The sequence below is a fragment of the Scatophagus argus genome, chromosome 7, assembly GCF_020382885.2.
Source record: "Scatophagus argus isolate fScaArg1 chromosome 7, fScaArg1.pri, whole genome shotgun sequence".
Taxonomy (NCBI): Eukaryota; Metazoa; Chordata; class Actinopteri; family Scatophagidae; genus Scatophagus; species Scatophagus argus.
The window spans coordinates 3588877-3610185 of record NC_058499.1 but is presented as its reverse complement, the minus strand read 5'-3'; the positions used below and the strand labels follow the sequence as shown (position 1 = coordinate 3610185).

The 21309-nt window shown below is 41.2% G+C and overlaps 2 protein-coding genes and 1 long non-coding RNA gene across 3 annotated transcripts; 1 reads left to right on the top strand and 2 right to left on the bottom strand.

The window, feature by feature from the left end:
* Window positions 1-102: 102 nt before the first annotated feature.
* smc1b (structural maintenance of chromosomes 1B) lies at window positions 103-13127 on the bottom strand. Its single transcript, XM_046395498.1, has 25 exons — window positions 12948-13127; window positions 12345-12533; window positions 11806-11918; window positions 11324-11527; window positions 10550-10788; window positions 10002-10260; window positions 9705-9845; window positions 9377-9459; window positions 8977-9184; window positions 8157-8342; window positions 7859-8050; window positions 6946-7122; window positions 6559-6699; window positions 6287-6403; window positions 5985-6091; window positions 5269-5410; window positions 4867-5012; window positions 4266-4419; window positions 3451-3549; window positions 3208-3364; window positions 2836-2990; window positions 2519-2670; window positions 1710-1779; window positions 889-999; window positions 103-796 (listed from the first exon to the last, which is right to left on the bottom strand). Exons 1-25 carry the CDS (start codon window positions 13054-13056, stop codon window positions 686-688), a joined length of 3762 nt encoding a protein of 1253 aa, XP_046251454.1. The 5' UTR covers window positions 13057-13127; the 3' UTR covers window positions 103-685.
* A 551-nt stretch (window positions 13128-13678) lies between these two features.
* LOC124062599 lies at window positions 13679-15634 on the top strand. Its single transcript, XR_006843953.1, has 3 exons — window positions 13679-13915; window positions 14043-14267; window positions 15503-15634. It is a non-coding gene; the product is annotated as an uncharacterized LOC124062599 (long non-coding RNA).
* cpa4 (carboxypeptidase A4) lies at window positions 13910-18770 on the bottom strand. The gene is made up of 11 exons (XM_046395496.1): window positions 18366-18770; window positions 17539-17620; window positions 17300-17434; window positions 17102-17200; window positions 16803-16904; window positions 16617-16718; window positions 16215-16325; window positions 15840-15930; window positions 15500-15699; window positions 14688-14772; window positions 13910-14188 (listed from the first exon to the last, which is right to left on the bottom strand). The coding sequence occupies exons 1-11, from the start codon at window positions 18527-18529 to the stop codon at window positions 14001-14003; spliced, it is 1359 nt and encodes a 452-aa protein (XP_046251452.1). The 5' UTR covers window positions 18530-18770; the 3' UTR covers window positions 13910-14000.
* Window positions 18771-21309: the final 2539 nt, after the last annotated feature.

Sequence of the window (21309 nt, the reverse complement as noted above, 5' to 3'; positions counted from 1 at the left end):
AAAATGAGGACACTCAAACTATGAAACGGATTAATGATGTGGGAAACGTGGCCTCAAAGGGATACATTTTTAGTGTAATTGTGCCCGTGTAGCCAACAGATCTCCAGAAATCTGTAGATTTAATGGAAAGAATTCAAGTAGAGAACAGTACAGAATTGCAGAACACAAATCACACTGAAAAGTAACAAATAAAAACAAGTTAGTAACATACAAAGATTCATCACCTGTGAATAATATGGAAGCTTCCAGAGAATTAACAAGAACCACCTGAACAGTATTCTTTTTAACACGACTGTAACTGTGATCTAACCACGTCAGGAGGAGCACTGCTCTATTTCAGAACTTCTTTGTGGGTCTTATTATTGACCAAATTTGAAAGAATTTTTACATACAAGTAGATATGAACACAGAACACAGAACGCTGAACTGCTTCACTAATCCAGTCAAATGCTAAATACCTGAGGACGAGAAACCACATCCAATAACCGCCACCCCAACACACACTTTTTTCGTAATAAAAAAAAAAACAGTAAAGGAGCCTAAAATGGAACACAGAAACCATAATTTCGTTAAGGCAAGTACTTTGGATGTACACCTGGTCAAAAGATCAGAACAGAGAGAAACACTCACGCAAACAAAAATCCTACAGTCACACCTGAAGAGGCATGTTGCAGGTGAGTCCAGGCTACACAAGTCCCATCTTCTCCTTGTGCCCCTGTTTCTCATTGTTTTCTTCAACCAGAGGGTACGGTCGCAGGTCCAGGGTCAGAATGCGGCTGAACATGCCTTCATCAAACTGTAAAGAGGAAAACACCATAGTGACTGCTTTGTCACGACAGAAATAAAGACGTCTTCTACGACTTGCAACACGATATAAAAGTTCATTACATCTGAGTAAACTCCCAGCAAAGCGTCAGACTTTGAGAAAAACTCCTCCTTCAGTGAGATGACGATGATCTGTATGTTTTCCCTGGACTCTTCTCGGATGTAACTGGTCACCTGGAGACAAACAAAACATCCACACAAAGGTATGCACGAATACAAGCCATAAAAATTAAATCGGATAATAATGCACAGGTAAATCTAATTGTTTTGAAAAGAACTGATTATGAGAGATTAGGGCTGCAATAAAACAGTTATTCTTAGGATACATCAATCTGTTATCTGTTCATTTTTGTATTAACTGATTAATCAGTTAATACAATTGATTTTAGGGTATGAAATGTCCACAAAATGTCTAAAACAGCATCACTTTCCCTGATGCTTCAGGTAATGTCCCATTTTACACAACCAATAGTCCAAAACCCAAACCTATTCAGTTTCTAATGATATAAAAGAGACAAAGCAGAAAAACCTCATATTGGAGTGCATGAAATCAAATCATTTCCAAATTTGGGTACCAGCTACCTTTGTTTTCCACTGTACATAGTACCCCAAAAAAGGTGGGATTATTAGCTGATCATCATGGCAACATTGCCTGAAGCTACTGCGGTTATCATCTTCAGCACGACACAAACACAGCAGCACTGAAGGATATCAAACAGATGCTGTTTATCACAAGGAGACAAAGAAAGGCTGAACAGAAAACCAAAAAGGAACATTCCCAAGCAAGTCGAGCAAAAGAGGCATCTGACTGACAAATTAAAATTCACTGATTCAGTACTTGTGTAGATCTAACTTTTAAACCCTTAATGCAGCTGAAGTCTTGCCTTGCCAATGTTAGAGTTGTCCAGAGCTGCGTCCACCTCGTCCAAAATGAAGAAGGGAGCAGGGCAGAAGCTGAGAGAAATGACCCAGACACACAACTTTGTCAAACAGCACAGACACAGTGAGCAGGATTCAACAGGAGTGAGGGTCAGCTGTCACAGCCATTAAAGCCAACGTGTGACCTGCTGTCAGGTTTGTGTAAAGGAACCTTAGCTCACTTTTTACAAAATGCAAAATGTACAGTTGACGTTACAATCGACCGCCAACAAATTGACATCCGCTCATCCCTTGTATTTAATCTGATTAATCTTAAAATTGATGATGTTATAGACAAGTGGATCCAAGACTCTGTTTATCAGTCCATTCATCAGTTTAAAAACTCAAGATTGTTACAAGTTAAACTGTTGTTCCTCTGTAGAAAAAAAACTAGCTTCGTGGTGTCAACAGCTATGGTTTAACTGCAGATTCTTTATTAACTTTGAGTTTTGATTTTATAGCTGTGTGTGTGCATGCGTGCGTGTGTGTGTGTGGGGGGTAATTAGCCATCTGTCCCACTATATTAATGTTTACAAGCACTGATTTCATTACATGATTTTGGGAAATAAGATGGTAGCAATTAAATGTGTCCTCAAAGATACATTATTAGATTTATTTTGCTCATTATCTGGTGCGATATTCATTTCGTGCTATTTTTCTTACTCTGACTGATTCATTGATCTTAATGTTGGTAACCTCAACTGTTATAATCCAACTTATTATAAAATGATGTAATGTCATCTGTTTCAGTGTTTCACAGCGAGCTCAGTGTTACCTGTGGATGGCAAACAGCAGAGCCAGGGCAGCGATGGCCTTTTCTCCACCTGACAGATTGTCCATGGACATGAAACGTTTCCCCGGAGCCACGCAGTGGTAGTTGATGCCGCCGAGGTACGGCTCATCTGGATTCTCTGCACTCAGGATGGCCTGAGGCACATACAGCAGTCAATTTTAGTTTCATTTACTGGCTCTTGTCATTTAAGACATCTTGTCTTTTAAAACCATGAGGGAGGAAAAACTCAGTGCAGATAAACACATTAAAATAATAAATCATGTGAGTGTGTTTCTGTGGTCGAGGCTCTGTAGCTTCACCTGGGCGCTGTTGTTCCTGCACATTCTTTTATAGATCTGATCGATTACAACACACACATGTTCAAAGCACTGGCTGAAGAGATGGAAGCGCTGGGACTTGACTTGTTCAAACTCCTGACTGCATTTCCTGGCTGCCCTGGTGCTGACATCAAATGCTAACGAAGCAAACAAAGTTGAATCAGCAGTTCACATATTTTAGTTAGTGCATGTAGAAATCCCACGTGGGAATAAAAAGCTGAAGAACAAAGACTCTTAAACATTTATTAATGACAGAGAATGAATGTAATTTTAAATTTATGCAGAAATTACAGCAGATCTAGTCCATCCATCAAGAGTTTCAGTTTGAAATGGAAAATTTGAACAACAAAATACCTTCTGTCACTCCCTGTAACTTGTCCTTAACTTCCCTCATCTTCTCCAGAGCTTTCAGGTTGGGGGCTGCAGTGCGATGCAGCACCTCCTCTATGGAGGATAGTGACTCCTTCAGCCTTTCCAAGTAGGCCACTGCCTCCTCTTCTGCTTGCAGACTCTGTAGTCATGCAAATGAACATGAATATAAATATAATAAACAACCCTAAGAGTAAATTAGGGCAAAAATGAGGCTTTGTTTCTCACCCCGAGTTCTGCCTCCAGGCTAGAGTAGTCTACGATGAACTGTGCCTCTCTCTCGTAGATGTCCATGGTGGCATAAGTACTTTCAGATTCTGTGTCCAGCTGCACACACACAAGAAGAATCAGTCATCAAAAGTGCTTCAAGTCATTTTCACTACTTTAGTAATTCAGCAGGGGTTCTCAGTCTTCATTACTCTAATGTGAAGCTTTACAGCTCCTTTTATTGCTTTCTTCTTTTAAAATGTGATAAATTGAGCTCATATTAGGCTGGTGCTGAAATGGCAACTCAATTGCCAAAAAAATTCCACATATTCAAAAAATTATACAGTATAAGGTAGAAAAGCATAAGTGTCTTTAAAAATTCATTTACAGATTTGTTGGCTGATATTAAGTTTTGAACGTGATTTTTGAACATCTTACTAAATCTAACAACATCATGATACAAGACTGCCTTTGACCAAAATCAATAATCTTTCATTACAACGATTTTATTTATAACAGTAAATAGTTCAGAGTCTGGTGTCACATCGTCATCATGTCTGTGGTGGCTGAAGTGCGTCAGTTTCTGTGTCCAGCTGCACACACCAGAAGAATCAATCATCAAAAGTGCTTCAAGTCATTTCATTTCTTTGGTTTCTCAAAATTCAGCAGGGGCTCTCAGTCTTCACTGTTCTAATATGAGGAACTTCTTTTATTACTTTATTCTTTTAAAATGTGATCATCTGAGCTCATATAAGGATGATGTTGAAATGGTTACTCAGAAGAGACAAAGAACAGTCAACTGTCAAAAGAGAAATCTGTACTTCTTTATGCCCCACCTGGACTTCGCTGATTTCATTCAGGCTCCCTGACAGCAGAGTGATGGGCAGACTCTGGATCTTGCAGGCCAGCAGCAAGTTGTGTCTGGCCAAGCGTTTTTGCTCCAAGGCCGTCTCTGCACTCATCACCTCCCGCTGAAGCTTCACCAACTCTCTGTGAGAAGAAGAGAGAAAAAAGTGGATTTTATTGTTAGACAGTCTTAAAAAAAAAATACTGTTTTTAATTCTGACTTCAAGGTCCTCAAAATGTCACAACAGATCACAACTGACAACAGTCCTGTTTAACAACTTATCTCACAAATACTACATATGAAAACAACCATGAATCAGAAAGTATTAATACCTTAGTTTTTTTTTAATATAGTGTGTTAAGAGGCCCGCCAATCAAGTTAGCAGTCATAATATGTGTGGTGTGACCTTTTTATTCATATTTAGACACTGAGTGTATGTTTAAAACACAGACAACAAATGACAGGCTATTGGAGGCAACTTTGCCTAGCAGTTTGTACAGGCGAAGCCCTCTGTAACAGCAGCACCAGCTAGTAGCAGTGCGGGCAGTAACAGCGAAACAGCACAGTAACAGTCATAGTGATGGTGTTACCTGTTGATCTCTTGGACGCTCTTGGTTTTCTGGTCCATCTCAGCTTTGGCAGCGGCCACCTGGCTCTTCTTAGAGAGCAGTTGATTCTTCAGCTCCAGCAGTTTGTTCTGACCCTCCTCCACCGCCGCCAGTAGCATCTCTTCATCCTGACAGGAAGTGGAAACATCAGGCCAAAAAGGAAAAAAAAGAGCCACGATAGTTCAAAGGTTTCATTTGGCATCAGCCACAGTGTGTCCAGGTAAGCTTATTCTTTAATCTCATATGGAAGAAATCAATACTCCGAGGTTAAACAAGTAATAAACATTTTCTGTGTTTGTTAGCATCTAAACCTGTCACTCTGGATACGTTATACCCACATTATATTACCAAAGTTGACACTGAACAAATGCCTCAGTTGATTACCTTCCTCTTCTCAGCCACGATTCTTTCTTCCTTCTCGATAGTTTCCTCCATTTTGTGGAGCTTCTTCTTCTGCTGCTCCAGTTGGTTTTGTTCGTACTCCAGCCGTGCATTCAACTGAGCACAGTGACTCTCAAACTCCAGCCTGAAAGGAACGGACATATCAAGGCGTTTAGGTTAACATGTGAACAAACCGTGATAGTAGCGCAAACAAAAATCGTACAATTACACACGACTCTCGAGAATTTCGAACCTGAAGTTATGTAAACGGACGATACAAGTGAATATAAGCAGGAGAAGTATTCGCTTAACTTTGTTAAAATGGAACAATTACATCATGGCCAAAAGTATAAATGAATTCTAAGACACTGATTATAGCAACAATGATTCTTAAAGAAAGTGAATAACTAAAAAGATAAATAAAAGAAGAAAAAAGGATCTCATTAGGCATCCTTACTGGAAATTCTCAGATGGACAAATAAAAAAATAGTGAACCTTTTACTTTAGGAATATTTGGTGATTAGAGGCATACTGAGATTGCATTGTTTACTGTAAAACAGTGTCATTTAAAATAATTTCTCATGTTTTTCTTGGTTGTCAAAGATGACTAATCATTTAAGTTTGAGTTTTTAATGTTTTCATCACAGATTTGGCTGGTTAAGTTTAGCGCACAAAATAACTCATCCTCAGCCAAGAAGAAACTGGTGTGACTGTCTTACCGCTTCTTGTCAAGCTCTGCCTGCTGCTTCAGATGCTCCTGCTCATACTCCCTGATGCTGTCCACACCGATTTCAGCACAGAAGTCAGAAAACACCAAGTCCTCCATCTAAATACACAGCACATTTAAACTGTTAAGATAATGTAACCACCCACCGAAGGTCTCAGGCCCTGTAACTGTAAACCCATGTACATGTAGTGATTCACGAGTCAGATTTTATTTACTTCAACTCAGTCAAATAACTGAAACAGTGAAAATAAAAAGTGAAAATATATATAAGCCAGTGTGCAGACATGGCAGTACCTGGTCAATCTGTCCTCTGATGTTCCTCATCTCTGCATCCTTTGTCTCCACACTCACCTGTTGCATCTGGATCTCAGAGTCCAGGTTTGCCAACTCACTCTGCATACGAGAAATATCCTGACAAGACAGAGTTAAATACCGTGAGACTGTGAACTGTTAATTCATTTATGACATGGCACAAAATATCTCTGTAAGTCCATATGCTTTAGAATCCGAATAATAGCGTCACAGAACAAAGTTATCATATTACAGTCAAAGTTCTGTGGCCCTACCGCTTGGCATTTAAGGATGCTTTTCTTCCGAAAGTTTTCCAGCTCAGCTTTGGAGTACTTGAGGCGGATCCTTGCCCCCTCAGCCTGAGCAACGATCTGTTTCAGGTCTGACTCTTTCCGTTTGAGCCTCATTAAGTCCTGTCACAGGACAAAAACAGAGAGTTCAAAGTGAAATGACAAATAAACGTTTCAGTCTTCAATTGTAATTTCATCCCATTTGTGCGACCCTTAACAAAGTTATTCAGGAATAAATATACAGTATGTATATAACAAGACATGATGTAAAAAGTAAAAGCATATATAATGCAGGAAATTCCTCAAAAGAAATGAAGACTTAAAATTCCTTCCTTTGGTCAAGGCTTCATGTTCATGTTGTATTGTTTTCCAACATATTTGACATTTTGTGTGTTGACTCACGCGCAGCTCTGCTGTCAGATGGGCCTTGCGTTCCTTCAGTCGCATCATGGCCTTCTCGTCCCAGCAACGGGCTTTGGTCCGCAGGTCACTGGAACCTCCAGAGATTACACCGGACTTTGCAAATAGCGTCCCGTCCAGAGATACTGTCTGCAGAAAACACATCTGATGACATGTCTGCTGACAGTGAAGGATGACAGTCAACCAGCCAGTTCAGGAGTCTGGTAGCATTAGATGGGCCAGCAAGACTGTTAGTGTGGCCTCTTTTAGGTAACACTGTACATTGTTACTTACACTATGGATTTACCCAAAACAATGCAAACTGATTTCAGTCGGTGAAGGACAGAATTTTACTTTAAATTAGAAAACATTTCAGGTAGCTCTAGGTGACCTCTCTCAACAAAGCCTACTCCTTGTAATTTGACAATGTAGTTGATATAGGGACAGCAAAATAGTTAATATATAAAAAATAGTTAATAGTAAATAATATTTTATTTTGTTGCATTTAATTTACTATGGATAAGCATTTCATAGCTTCATTGTAGCATGCTTAGGACCAGTAATGACTGCAGTTAGCTCTGCTGACTGTGTTAGATAATGTGGTTGGAGCTATGGAGCCTGGAGAGCATACAGGTCTTTGAGCATCTTAAATTACTGATGTACAAGTCACCTTCATGCTTGGATCCTTAAGTGGGAATAATTTTAAGTGAGTCATATTAATATTTCAATTTGTAATTCAACTTATTGTCAACGTAAAAAAAATGGAACAGGCCGTGTAAGATGACACTTAACTGCAACATGGTGTGAGTGAACCAAAGCAGTGTCTTGTGCTTTGATAGAATTAGTTGATCCAGACTCCAGCAGCTGGGCCGAGGGCCACGTTTACCTTATTACGTTCCTGCCGGTCAAAGGCCACACTCCTTGCTTCTTTGATGGTTTCACACACTAAGGCATTGCCACAGACAAACTGCACCACTTTCCTGAGGTGGGTGGCATCTTTGGCACTGTTAACCTGAACAACATCGACAACCATCTTGGCACCGGGCACCTCCCTCAGTCGCTCATTCAGAGGACTCACCTGGGCACATAGCAGTGATGTTTATTATTGAAACAATGCCACCTTCTTTTCTATTTTGCATTTTTAACATCAAAAAAAGTCATGGCTTCCATTAGTTACAACGCACATCCAAGTAGTCAATGGGAAGAAAGGTCTCAGGCTCAGCTCGCTCCTCCTTGATGAAACGGATACAGTCACGGGCCACCTTCTCCGAGGCCACCACAATGGCTTTAATGTAGCGGCCGAACACCTTGGTGACTGCCAGCTGGTACTTCTGATGGATGGGACTGCACAGGTCAGACAGACGACCATACTGGGAAAGAAAATGAATGAAAAAAAAATAAGAAAAATTCTTGCAGAAGTGAAAAGCTGGTGGATGGATTAATGACATTTATATGGTTCACATGTTCTCACCTTAAATTAACATATTATACACCCAAACATTATGAGCAGCACAAGAAATAAGTCTCAATATGTATATTAACACAGACAAGGAAGTTTAAGAAGTAATAGATTTGTAAATTAGAAATGACCATGCAGTCAAATGGCTGATAGCTGCAATGTATTTAACTGATGCTTGATGCTGGAGAAAGATATCTTTTGATTTGTAGGGCTTATATGAGGGGATTTATTATCACCTTCCAGGAATCTAAATTTAGCATGAGAATGATGTTACTCTCAGGACTGAACACAGTGGTGCTCTCCAGGGTTCTGATCCTGCTGCTAGGAGCAGGAACGTCCAGCCAATAACTTAAACGTCTAATCAATGTCTAATCATTTATATACAGACAAACAAACACACATTGTTAGTGTTTTCTGGTTGCTGAGCCTCGAGTTTACCTTTCATAAGTGCTTATAGTAGAGAGTTATCATAGCTCTGCTAGATGTTTCATGCCTACAGCCATCTTTCAGTTATCTCTTCTCATTATGCCTGTCTGTCACTTTACCACAGTTTCAGGGTAGAGTCTGTGGAGCTTCTCTAGCAGTTCTTTGCGCTTCAGCTGCCGTTTGCTCTCCTGGGTGTCCAGACGGGCATTCCCCAGCTCCTCCAGCACCTGGCCCAGCTCCCGGTTCACCTCTTCACTGCGCTGACGGCCCTGCTCCAGCTCCACACTGAGACACTCCTCCCGCTGACGGTACTCTTCAAGGGCTGAGCTGAAACATACAGTAACAGTATATGCTCAGTTTTCTTCTGTCATTTTACATCCGATTTCTGAAGTATATAATTTGTCACTACTAAATAACCATGGATCATTCAACACCTCCCTGACACTCAGGAACAGAAGTTTTCTTCTGGCTGGCATCACATTGTACAGCCATGTGGAATACAATGTGCACATGACATACTTGCAGTTCTTGGTGTACTCCTCTAGCTTCTCTGCCCTGCTTGTCAAATCCTCCAGCTGAGTCTGGTTGTTCCTGATGGAGGCCTACAACAGAGATACCTGACTCCAACTGAATGCTAATGTTGCTCTGGAACAGGTTTGCATTATCAACTTAACCCTCCTGTTATGTTACGGGTCAATTACATAACAGGAGGGTTAAAAGGTGATGATATGTCCGTGTTGTGTCCACAACTTATTTCTCCTGCCAACCAAGAAATCACTTACGGCAGGTTAGAGTTAAGATTAAGGACACATCAATCACAAATTCAGTCATGTGTCGCTGACAGTACCTCCACTTCCTTTCTTCTGCGATGGTCAAAAGCAATCTTCTCGTAGTCCGCTCTCACCTCCCAGTGCATTTTCTCTGCCTGCTGGCTGAGGATGGCCCCCTGCTTGTGAGCCAGCTTCTTCAGCTCTTTGTATCGCACTACCTGCAGCAAAAAAACATGCAAAAACACATAGAGGTTGCAATAATCTCTCTTTGTTATCACTCATGATTAATACGTATCAGCAGTTAGGCAACCAAATTTAGGATGAACACTGACTTTGACAGAAAAAGGAAGTGGCATTGTTTGACATACACTCACCTGATCCTCATCCAGTTCGATGTCTCTCCCCCGGGAGGCTCCCATTTCCTGTGCCTGTTTCTCATAGTTACTCCAGGTTGTCTTTAGCTCAGTGACCTCCTGCTGTCCCTCTGCCAGCTCCTGTTCTTTAATAGCCATCAACTTCTGACTTTTCCTCAGGGCATCACGGACCTCCTCAGCCTTCTTCTTGTGATGGGAGGTGTTTACCTTGCCTTTGATGTACTGAGATCGACACTGGGAGTAGATCTGCTCCTGGGCACTGAGTGAAAGAGTGAGAGGAGGTTAATTCTAGTTAACGGCCAACTTGCAGGTCAAGACAATCTATGTAGTTATATTATATGTCAGTTCCATGAGACCTGCACCATTAGCCATAATTTATTGTATTTTTCTGATATACTGGTTCATACTTGTATGATCGTTCTTATATTTACAGTTTTGAAATCATGATGTTTAATCCCAAAGATGAAAAGCAAAGTAAAGCAAATCTACTGTTCCACATTGCACTAAAACTGCCCCTAGAAACTAAACACACACAGACATCCACACACCGGATTTCCTTCTCTATAAGCAGCTGCTCTCTGTTAAGGCGTCCATGTTCCTTCTTGCAAGTTTTGACCATCTGCTCTCCATTTACCAGTTGATCGTTCTTAGCAGCTGCAGTCTGCTGCTTCTCCCTCAGTGTGTCGCTGAGGGCGCTGATGCTGCTCTCATTATGGTAGAGCTCAGCCAGGCTCAGCTTCAGGGTGTTTTGGTGAAGGTCATCTACCAGTGCTTGGTACCTCTGGGCCTGGAAAAGTGGAAGGTGAGAGGAACAGTAATCCGACGCAAAAGAAAATTTAAGAAAAATCACGGCCACTACAGTTCAGTTGATACAAAACTTAATTGTGCTGATCTCTCACTACCTACATGAAGCAAGCAAATCCAACACTGTCAATGACTTGAGAATGAGAACGGTTGTCCAAAAGTGTGCTGTTAACCCCACAGGTTACCTGCTCTTACCTCTGTTTATGACAGCCAGGTTTTTACTCCTCATAATGTAACAAAACAGACAGCCAGCATGTAACATAAATCAAAAGCGAAAAGAGGTAATTCCATGAAAAGTTTAGATTTTTGTGGCTAACTTTTTTTTGTTGTTGTTATTTTTATGTTTTCAAAAAGAAAGTTAAAGACTTCGATTCCCATCCAGATGCTTCCTTTGTCTGTGGATATTATGAAGGTAGGTGCAGGTTGAGTAACAGGAACTGTGCTGTGACTTGGGGGACTGGGCTGAACTGTAGGTGGGTAGAGAGAAGGACAACATTCCTATTTTTGTGTGAAATTACCTCAATTTTTTCCTGGGACATCTGTTTCCTCTCAGCAATAGCAGATTTCTTCTTGTTGAAGTTAAACTGTGTGTCCTCTTTGGCCCTTAGCAGGGCCTCTTTCTTCCTGTCATAGTCTGCAGCATACTCTCTGGACTGACTGATGAACTCAAACATCTTGGTCCTCTCCTTTGGGTCCTTCAAAGCTATGGACTCCACTGCCCCCTGGTGTGCAGCGCAAAGAGTAACAGACTTGTCTGTAAGATATTATTACTTTGAGCCACTGTAATAACTCATCAGTGCTCATCACTGCAGGACAATTTTATAGTAACTACCTACATATCCCTGTTACAGATAAACTATTAAAAGAATGTGCAGCTTTTTCCTGCTATTGGTCGACCTCCGTTCTCCACAGCATAAAAACATGGGTATATATACCTCTGATCATAGTATCAGACACCTATCTCCAACGTCCAGCATAGACAGACTGTTTTGAGTGTTACCTGGAACACCAGACAGTTTCGAGCTTTGGTCACAATGCCAATCTTCTGCAGCTCCTCTGTGTATTTCGCCTGAGTGACACATCTACCATTGATGCAATAATCAGAAGAGTCACCTAAAAAAAACAAAAACAAAAAAAAAACAATGAATGGTAGTAGTTATGACAGCAGCTGATATCTCAAAATTTTAAGAATAAAATTCCTGTCCTTGTTTTCACTTGGGAAAAGGTGTCCCAAGGCTGGCAAAAGTCTTAATGAACACAAAAACATCACGTTTTTTAATTTTTTTTTTAAATTGACTATTACAAACACACTACAAGCCAGCATCAGCGATGTTATTTAATTCTTATGACTGTATTGCTATGATTGAGGTTAGGAATCAGCCAGGGCCATAACAAACACATGGATGGCCTAACGCTACTGGAAACAGGGTACACAGGGGGTTTTTCCGACAACTTTATTTATTTTCGCCTACCCTCATTTGAAACAAGCTTGAACGTAAAGCTATAATTAATACCGACTCGGAATCTCATTAAACTGACCTAAGATGCTCCGGCAGAAGACGGTCTCTTGGTCCTCGTCGTCGCAATACCGCATGGTGACGCGGGCTGTGTCGGACACCGGCTGACCGATGTGGGCGCCATATATCAGGTCCCTGAGGTGCTTGACCCGTAGAGAGGCAGCCCGCTCCCCCAGGACAAAACTCAAGGCGTCCATTACATTGGACTTGCCTGGTGTGATGAAACTTAACATCCTCAGCATATTTCTGATTACCTCTTAATTAATTAATGGGTTTTAGGCGTTGCCTTGAGTCAGCTAACATTAAGCCAATCTAAATATAACCGCTAGCATTGTCACATTAAGTGTTAACCCGTCACCTGAGATATTATATATATACAAGAAAGAATGATTGATGGTTTATAGTCTTAATTAATTCCAACATTATACTCTGTGATCTACAGTTCAGCTTTTTATAAAGAAAGATGAAAAATGTATCGAAATAGCAAAGAGGAATACTAAGCTAGCTAGCAAAGAGAAAGCTAGCTAGCTTAAAGTAGTTGATGTTAAGCTAGTAGCACTGACAACCAGAGGTACCGTTAACTTAAGAGCTTGAACTGTTGACTGTAAAAGTTCAGTTAACTTACCAGAGCCATTTGTACCAATTATACAATTGAATCGCATGAACGGACCGATAACTTGTTTCCCTTTCCAGGACTTGAAGTTTTCAATGTCAATTTGTCTCAGATATCCCATTTTAATCTGACTTGCGGTTAAAGTTGCTACGTGACCAAAGAAGACAGGAAATTGAGAGGCGGGAAAATGGAAGCGTTCAGAGGTTTACACCCTTTTCAGCTTTTGTCTAAAATGTTGTCTACATAATTGTAATTCCTAATTGCAGCTTCAAATCATATTCCTGAATATTTAACAAACTGCGGTTTGGACTTCTGTAACTAATTGCAGACATTTTTAAATATAAATCTACAGAAATGTTGATATCTAAGCCTATAAAGTCAGTTCCCTAATGTAAATGTAGAATATGAAGTACAGGTCGAGGTTTGTTTTAAGATTAGGTCAAAAAAGAGTTTAGCACTTTCTTGAACCAAAAGTCTGAGCAAGTAACAGTACTGATGTAATAACTGAAATTAAATGTCTCTCAATTTTTGAGCTGCCTTTGAAGATTAGGCAGGCAGACTCACTTCCAGTTTTTAAATCCTCTCTTAAAACGCATTTCTTCTCTTTGGCTTTTAACTCTGTGAGATGTTGGCTTTTTTGTTTTCTATGGTTTCTTATTGTTTTATTGTTTTTATTGATTTTATCTTCTTATATCCCTTATTGCCTTTTAATTTGTTTTTATTTCTAAACATGTGTACAGCACTGTTGTTTTTAAAGTGCTTTGTAAATAAAGCTGAATTGAATTGAATTTTTCCATGGAATATTTAAATGGCTAGAGAATTTTGTCCTTTTAGATGAAAAATTAAAAAACAAAACAAAAAAACAACTACAAGTCATGTATGACCGCCCAACTTCTCTGCCCAACCCTTAAGTCCAGAGGTCAACCTTATGTGTAAAACACAGAAAGACAAAAATGAGTGCTGAAACACAGACAAACAAGGTATTCTTTACTTTATTGATCAGTACAGAAGTCAAGTGTCATCAGCATACACTCATGAAAAAGTTATTCTGCGAGCTGACCATCATCAATAAGGATGGTCGCGGACGTATTCCATGATGTGTTTCAGAGCCAGCCACGTCTCGGAGGCGGTGGGGATGATCTGATTGGAGGGCAGGATGAAACCATAGCGACCAGTGTCCCTCAGCTCGAAGGCGTAGGAGTATTTGATGCCCAGGTCGTAAGCCCAGTCAATGCTGCCGCCACTGGCTTGATCTGAGGGGAAGAGGAAGTGGGGAGGACGTGACAGCAACAGCCCCAATATTGTCAGCAGCAGCTCTACTAAGTGATGCTGGTAACAAAATCTGAGTTTTAAAAATCCAATAACAATAGATCAACTGGTATTCAATGTTTTAAATAAACAGAGAAACATTTTCCCTAATAATTCTATAAATTTGTCAAAGATATATACTGGAATCCTACTGTATGTAATATCTTTTTTCACTGTATATGCAGATACCAATATGTCAACAATAATAAGCCAATATTGTGTGATGTATCAATATTAGTAGCTATTATCTGTAATTTTAGCTATAAGTGTAGTGCTAACCTCAATTGTATTTTAAGGGAAATGCAATTTAATCATATACTGTGCCTACTACATTTACAAACTTTCCTTCTGAGTCTTTGTATGTCACACAACACACAAATTTCAGCAGCTGGTCATGTTTGCAACTTTGAGGTGAATTTGAATTTGTGGGAAGGGAAAACTCACAGATGATGTTGCAGATGCTTCCAACCTTGTATCTGGTACCATACAGGGAAGTGAGTTTCTGCACTGCTGCTCTACCAACAGAGTCCTTTAGGGAACAACAACAAAAACAGGACACAGAGTTGTCATTAGGTATGGTGAACAGATAACAATGGGGCAGAACAAAAAGGCTACAGGGGGAAAAATATGAAGGGGAGTGGTGAATAATACAGCAACTTTATACACGTCTTCTAGCAGAGTTTACGTATCAGCCAGGTTCATTTCTATGGCCTAAAACCACAAATTCATCCCAGAGTGCTTTGTTAGATATGAGCACCTAAGGTCCAGTTTTTCAGTTCATAAACTTAAAGCATTATTGCAAAAAAAGAAAAAAAAGAGGATCACTGGCTGAGTTTGAGGAGTCCATTTGTGACATGTAGTAGTGAGTTTTTAATTGATTCGTCAATCCTCCTTATTCCAATTTGAAACTATAAAACTTTAATTAGGTAAGAAACTATATTCCCGTGTTGCCCAGCTAAGGCTGGTGAAGTAGTCTGCGGTCCAAAGACAGGGTATTGCTTCTTTTTTTTTTTCCTTTTAGTCATTAAAGTTATTGAAGGAGGCAATTCAGATCAGGTTAGAACAGCCGAATCCCTCGTCTCCCTGAAAATACAGACACACTATATAGAAAGAAAATTTATCTGCCTCTCCGATTTGACTCGCCTGCCTGAGACGTACTTTGCAGCCACAGTTTCATGAGATAGTGGAAGAAGGTGTCAGATTTAATTTACCACGAGCCTTCTCACAACTTCCACACTTCTTCTCTTCTTTCTTACCAGTTCAGGCTGATCGGGCACCTTGCCACAGGAGTAGCCATAAGGGTACATGAGCAGCTGGGAGTAGGCGTGGACGGAGATGAAGGACTTGAAATTGCCATGGCTCCTGATCAGATTCACCACGTTCTTCACCTCAATCTCAGAGTGAGGCGAGGGGCCGTGGAAGGCATCAGAGCAGGGGTATTTACTGGCCCCGGGGCCTGGAGGGAGAAAAGAAAATGAAAGCAGATTGTGTAAAACTGACCCTTCACGTCACTCCAAAAAAAACAAAACAAAACTGCTAAATAAACAACAAAAACAGAGCTCATGGGAAGCGTTTACTGTCTTTGTCTGTACTGACCACCGAAGCCTGCGTCCCAGTTCCTGTTGGGATCGACTCCACGGCACGCAGATCCTGGGTTATGGGAGCGAGTCTTGCGCCACATACGGTCCTGTGCATGACACAGTTAACACAGTCAACCCGGTAAAATGACTGCAAATGTGGGCATTTTCACTTGTTTTTAGGGATATGCACTGCACGTGGATGTTGTGTAGAGGGAGACCTTCCAGACAGTCCCTCGAGACAAAAGAAAATATGGTTCAGATGTCTGGTCTTCAGCAACAATTTGCCAAGGCTCCTCTTTGCCTCTTAAATATCAACCTTACAACATGGAAACAACATCGACGAGGTAAAACAGGAACTAAAAGCAAAGGTTTCCAGTGAAGAGTGACATACATTGGTGTGGGTGTAGACATAGCCGTCAGGGTTGGCCAGGATCAGCATGTAAATGTCCATGGTGTTCAGCAGGGAGGTCAGGGAGGCATCGGTACCATAGTCAGTGGCAATCTGAGCAAGAACACAAGACAGTCGTTCTGTAGAAATTATTTGGCTCCTCAAAAAAAGGAAGCAATCTATCACATTTACTACGTGTGTCAGTTTCAGTTTTCAACCCAGACCCAAGATATAACCCAAGATATGTGATGTCTGCAGGGTTAGATACTCCATTTACAAAGAAAAAAGACACAAAGCAGAACAGGAAATCCTCACATCAGACAATATTTATCAGACTCAGACTTTCATATGCATCCTGTTATCAGGTGGAGGTCTAACACACTTCAGTTCAATCAGTCAGATTACCTTGTTGGCTGTCCACACTCCAGTAGCCTGGGACACCCATTCTCTGGAGTGGATACCTGTGTCGATCCAGATCGCAGGGCGGTTGTATCCTCCTGTGCTGAACTGAACACAAAGTCGACGGAATGAGAAGCTGGAAAGGTTATAAGTGTGATGACATAACACTGTAGACAAAAGGTTTTATCCTACCTTAAGAACATACATGGGCCTGTTCTCATACGATTTCCCAATTTCCTGCTTGGTGATCAGGTTAGGGTGCTCAGCCACCAGAGTGTCCATCCAGCTGTAGATCTGCAAGGGAGACAAGCCAAGTGTTACAACTCAGACACGTGTGAGGCTAAAGAGAAACACTTCAGGTGTGGAAAGATCCTTACTGACATTAGATTAGATGATCTGACAACAATCCCACCAATAAAAAAACACAGGAGGAAAAACAGCAGTGCAGAAGGGGTCACAAGTTATTTATATGTTTGTTGTTATTAGCCTACAGACTCCAGTGGATGATAGGCTCCAAAGTTGAAGCTCTTGGTGCCGCGCTCCTTCCTCTGGTTCACCTCCATCTCGGCTTTCTCCTCATCGAGGAGCTCCTGAATGTGACATGCAAGAGAATTGAAATTCACCATCGTTTCATTTTCAAAATCTAATTAAAACCCAGTGTGACCACCATGGACTGGAGGATTACATGCCTGCAGGTTGTTGATCAGGACAGAGTGGGGGATGCTGTGGACACGGAGGAACTCCGTCATGAAGCCCAAACTGAAGCGGGGAACTCGGATGTCGACCGGGAGCTCAGTGGAGACCGGATGGAGCCAGAAGTCGAGCTGGGATCAGGTCGACAGCGAGAAATCACAGATTAGACTGGAAAACACAAACACTTGAAGGTGCTGTATTGTGTGTGTGTGTGTGTGTGTGTGCACATGTGCACCTCCCAGTCCTGTTGAGTCTCCAGAGTCTGCAGGAGTTGGATCTGTTCCTCAGACTGTGCGTTGACCCTGATGACCTGATCTCTGGAAGAAATTCATCTCTTGAACATTTTTATTAACATTTTATGTTTTTAATTGCTCTTTTAGTCATGACAATCTGCAGTACAATGAGGTCGGCAGCAGCAGAGGAAGATTTTAATTTGCTGCTTACCAATATGACAAACAATAAATCGTACAGAGGAGACCAGTGACGGTCACATCACTCTCTGAAATACGAGTGGAATTATGATTTAATCTTTCTCTAAAGATGAGGCCTCGCTGTGTCCGGCTCATTGAACACCAATGTACTTCTTCAGCTTGTTATTTAGCATGCGGAATAGGAGGGATGTAATGTTAGTCTCTAAATCCTTTGATTTATGTCCTTTTTTTGTCCATTTAAATCCTTTTTCTCAACGAGACTGAAGTGAGTCAGTGAACTCTGAAAGTGCTTGCTTTAAATTTTTTGTGTATCCTGGTATAATAGCTGATTATTCGGTGAGAGAATTAACTTTATAATTCCACCAACAAACTTCTGTTTTACCGTTAACACCATCACACACTTTCTCATTCAGTTTCTACAGAGCTGCAAAGTTTACACCCAAAGTCAACCAGCACAAGTTTTGGTTTATTTCTCTGTTTTCGGACTGGCGGAGTGCTGTTTGCGGTGTCGCTTGTCACACCAGTAAAAGCACCGTGCTGAATTAGTCACACCGAAGGCTACGCCAGGAATATCAACACGAATAAAGCCACAGTGAACGTGTCTTTTTGTCCCGTGCACACGTTAACTCACCCAGTGAAAACCTTCTCGGCTTTGGCCGCAGCCACAAGCGCCAGCAGCAGCCAGAGGCCTCTCATCTCGTCTGTGTGTCTGGACCACTTGGGTGCGAAAAGTGTGTCTGGCATCAGTTTTTGTAGTCCTGCACTATCATCGGGGGCCAGGTGGGCTGCTCCCATACAGGAGGCTTATCTCACTCGACTGATTACCACGCTGCTGTCCTGTTATTTTGAGTCACGAACATGCTGATTAGGATTTATTTTATCTGCTCAGAACTCTGCAGGTGCAGATTGCAGTATTTTCCCCCGTTTCATTTCCCCCGCAACCTTAGTGAACCCCTAACCTGTTTTCATGCAATCGGTACATTTTTTGGCAGGGCTGCTGAAGGTGACAGAAGCGTTTTGGCTTCATTTCTGCAGAGCAGCCGATGGATTTAGGATCTGTTAAAAGAACAAAAAAAAGCAGATTTAAAAAGAGACAGAATAAACGAGTGCAAAGGACCATCAAACTGGATGAAACTGGTGTAGTCTGTCTGTCTTATGTGTGAACTTTGGCAGAAAACTGGCTGTGCAGTAGTTAACTAATTAATAACTTTTATGTTTATAAATAGCCAACACAGACAGACAATTCGAGACAGCAACACAAGAATAAATGAATGTAACAAGATTTGTAAGTGCAAATCTGATTCAATGGGTGGTTTAATTAATCTTAATTACAACATGTAATGATACTTAATGAGCCATTGTGTTCCTTCAACTCTGCGGCAACAATTTAGGAAAGGCCGTGTTACTGTTTTGACATGATGAGGATATGGACAAGACACGACCGCACTCACCCACCAGATGTGCTGGACTTAGTGTTTCCAGTGAGATTCAGGAGGTTTTTGTAAAAGTTAAAGTAGAAGATGAAGAAGAAGAAGATGAAGAAAAGAAAGACAAAAAAAAATTGTATGTGTATATCCCAAAAAACAAACGTGTATGCAGTAAATCATCCTAAAAGACGCACAAACTCATGCACCTCAACTCAGTATGCACTAGATGGCAGTGGAGCCCAACACTTCTGCATCAGGGAGCCATACAGTAACAGTTTTTATGGCTACAGTGAGTGACATCCGATAAAGCAGGCTGGAATTACCCTGAATATTTAATTAGTGATCAGCCAGTGAGGTTTTTTAATCAGTGTGATTATAACGCTGGAACCAATGACGGAGCGACATACAAAACTGATCTGTTAATCACTTAGTTGATCGCCATAACATTGATCCACAACTATTTTGTTGGTACCAGCCTCGTAAATGTGACTGTTTTTGACTGTTAATCAAACAAAGAAAAAGAGCAATTTGCAGTATTTACTAACCATTTGCAATAATGGTTGCAGACAACCAGCTCGGTCTTCCCCCGGTTACTGTTGGCAGAGGATTTGGGGTTTTATGTGAAGTTATTCGTCCTGCTTGATATCAGAATGCACATCACAAAGCCTCACTGCTCCCACCAGCTGCTGTGACACCCTGCCGGACCCTCCCTCCTCTCAGAATTAATAAAAAGGGGGTTTTAATGTGTCACTTCCCTTCCAAACACCCTGCCAAACAATCCCATGAGACACAGTGGGAGGGATGGGGTGGTGGTGGTGGTGGTGGTGGTGGTTAATGGGCACGGGGGGCTACAGAGGACGAGGGACTTGAGCTGGGGATTTCCATCATTTCTCAATGTGGAAATTATTTATTGCTATTCTTGCTGTGCGTATGTCTGAAAGTTTAATGTCAATGAAAAGTGGCTTTACATGCAATTATGTGTGTGCGTGCGTGTGCTTCTCCCCTGTCATTTGCCTCTAAAAGCTATATGAACAAGGCACCCCGACTAGCTTGTTCCGCGTGACTTCCTCTGCTACACTATAAATAGATCCATTTACATTGCATTTCATGGCTGAGCTCTCTCTCAATATTTCAGAGGCCCACCAGTAAATTGACCATTAATCATTTATTTGCTGACTTGTTCGTCTCATCCTGCACATGCCACACATGTTTAGGCATAACGTGGAATTTGCCACAACACTATCAGTCTTTTTGATCTGTACCGTCTGTATTTTCCATCAGGACGAGAGTGTAAAGATGACGTTGATGTTTTATGTCCGGGTGCGCGTGGTGGGTTGTGTTGGTCACCTGAGGACGTCTCACACTCGTTCTGTCCAGTCTGGAGGTCAGACGACTGAGGCCTGGAAAAGTCGGCCGTCTGTGGAAAAATCTTTCCTACGATTTGGTTATGCAGTTGGATGTGAGCCTGTCAGCAGAGCTGCAACCTGACTGTACTTTAAGGTGTATGAGCTTTTCCCTCATCCTGCTTTGTCTGCAAGAGAAAGACTCTCAACAGCAGGTGTGAACAAGACATAATGAGAGCAAGGTGAGAGCAAGAAAATGACAGCTTCTCTGTTGGTGAAAAAGTCAGAGCGCTGATTTAAAATGTGTCGCGACATCAGGCTGAACTTTCTGGTCTGTTTATCCCACAAATGCTGTGCCTAGTGAGGACTGCATGTTGGCTGAGGACAGAAAGAAGCTCTTTGATTGTGTGGGGTTGACACACTAAGCTACAAATGTATCCGGATATTTTTACAATTATCAACAGACAGCAACGCTGACCCAACGACATTATATTCAGGACACACGAGAGCGCGAGAGTGTGAGAGTTTCTATTAGGGTTGCATCTGGTACAGATAACATACTTTTTGCATGTGAAATAAGCCAGTATGCACATCAGTGATGAAGGCAAATCCTCATTCTGTAGCTGACTGAAGTTTATTTATTTACTTATTCTGTAAAAAGTTGTTCAAGAACAAGAACTGAAGATCCAATCCAAGCCTGTTGTACAAATAGTTTTCAATAAATGATAAGCATAGCAACTTCTGATCAACCTGAATCATTTAAGGCCTAAATTAGTAACTTCTAGTTAGTCCGATTTAAGCCCAC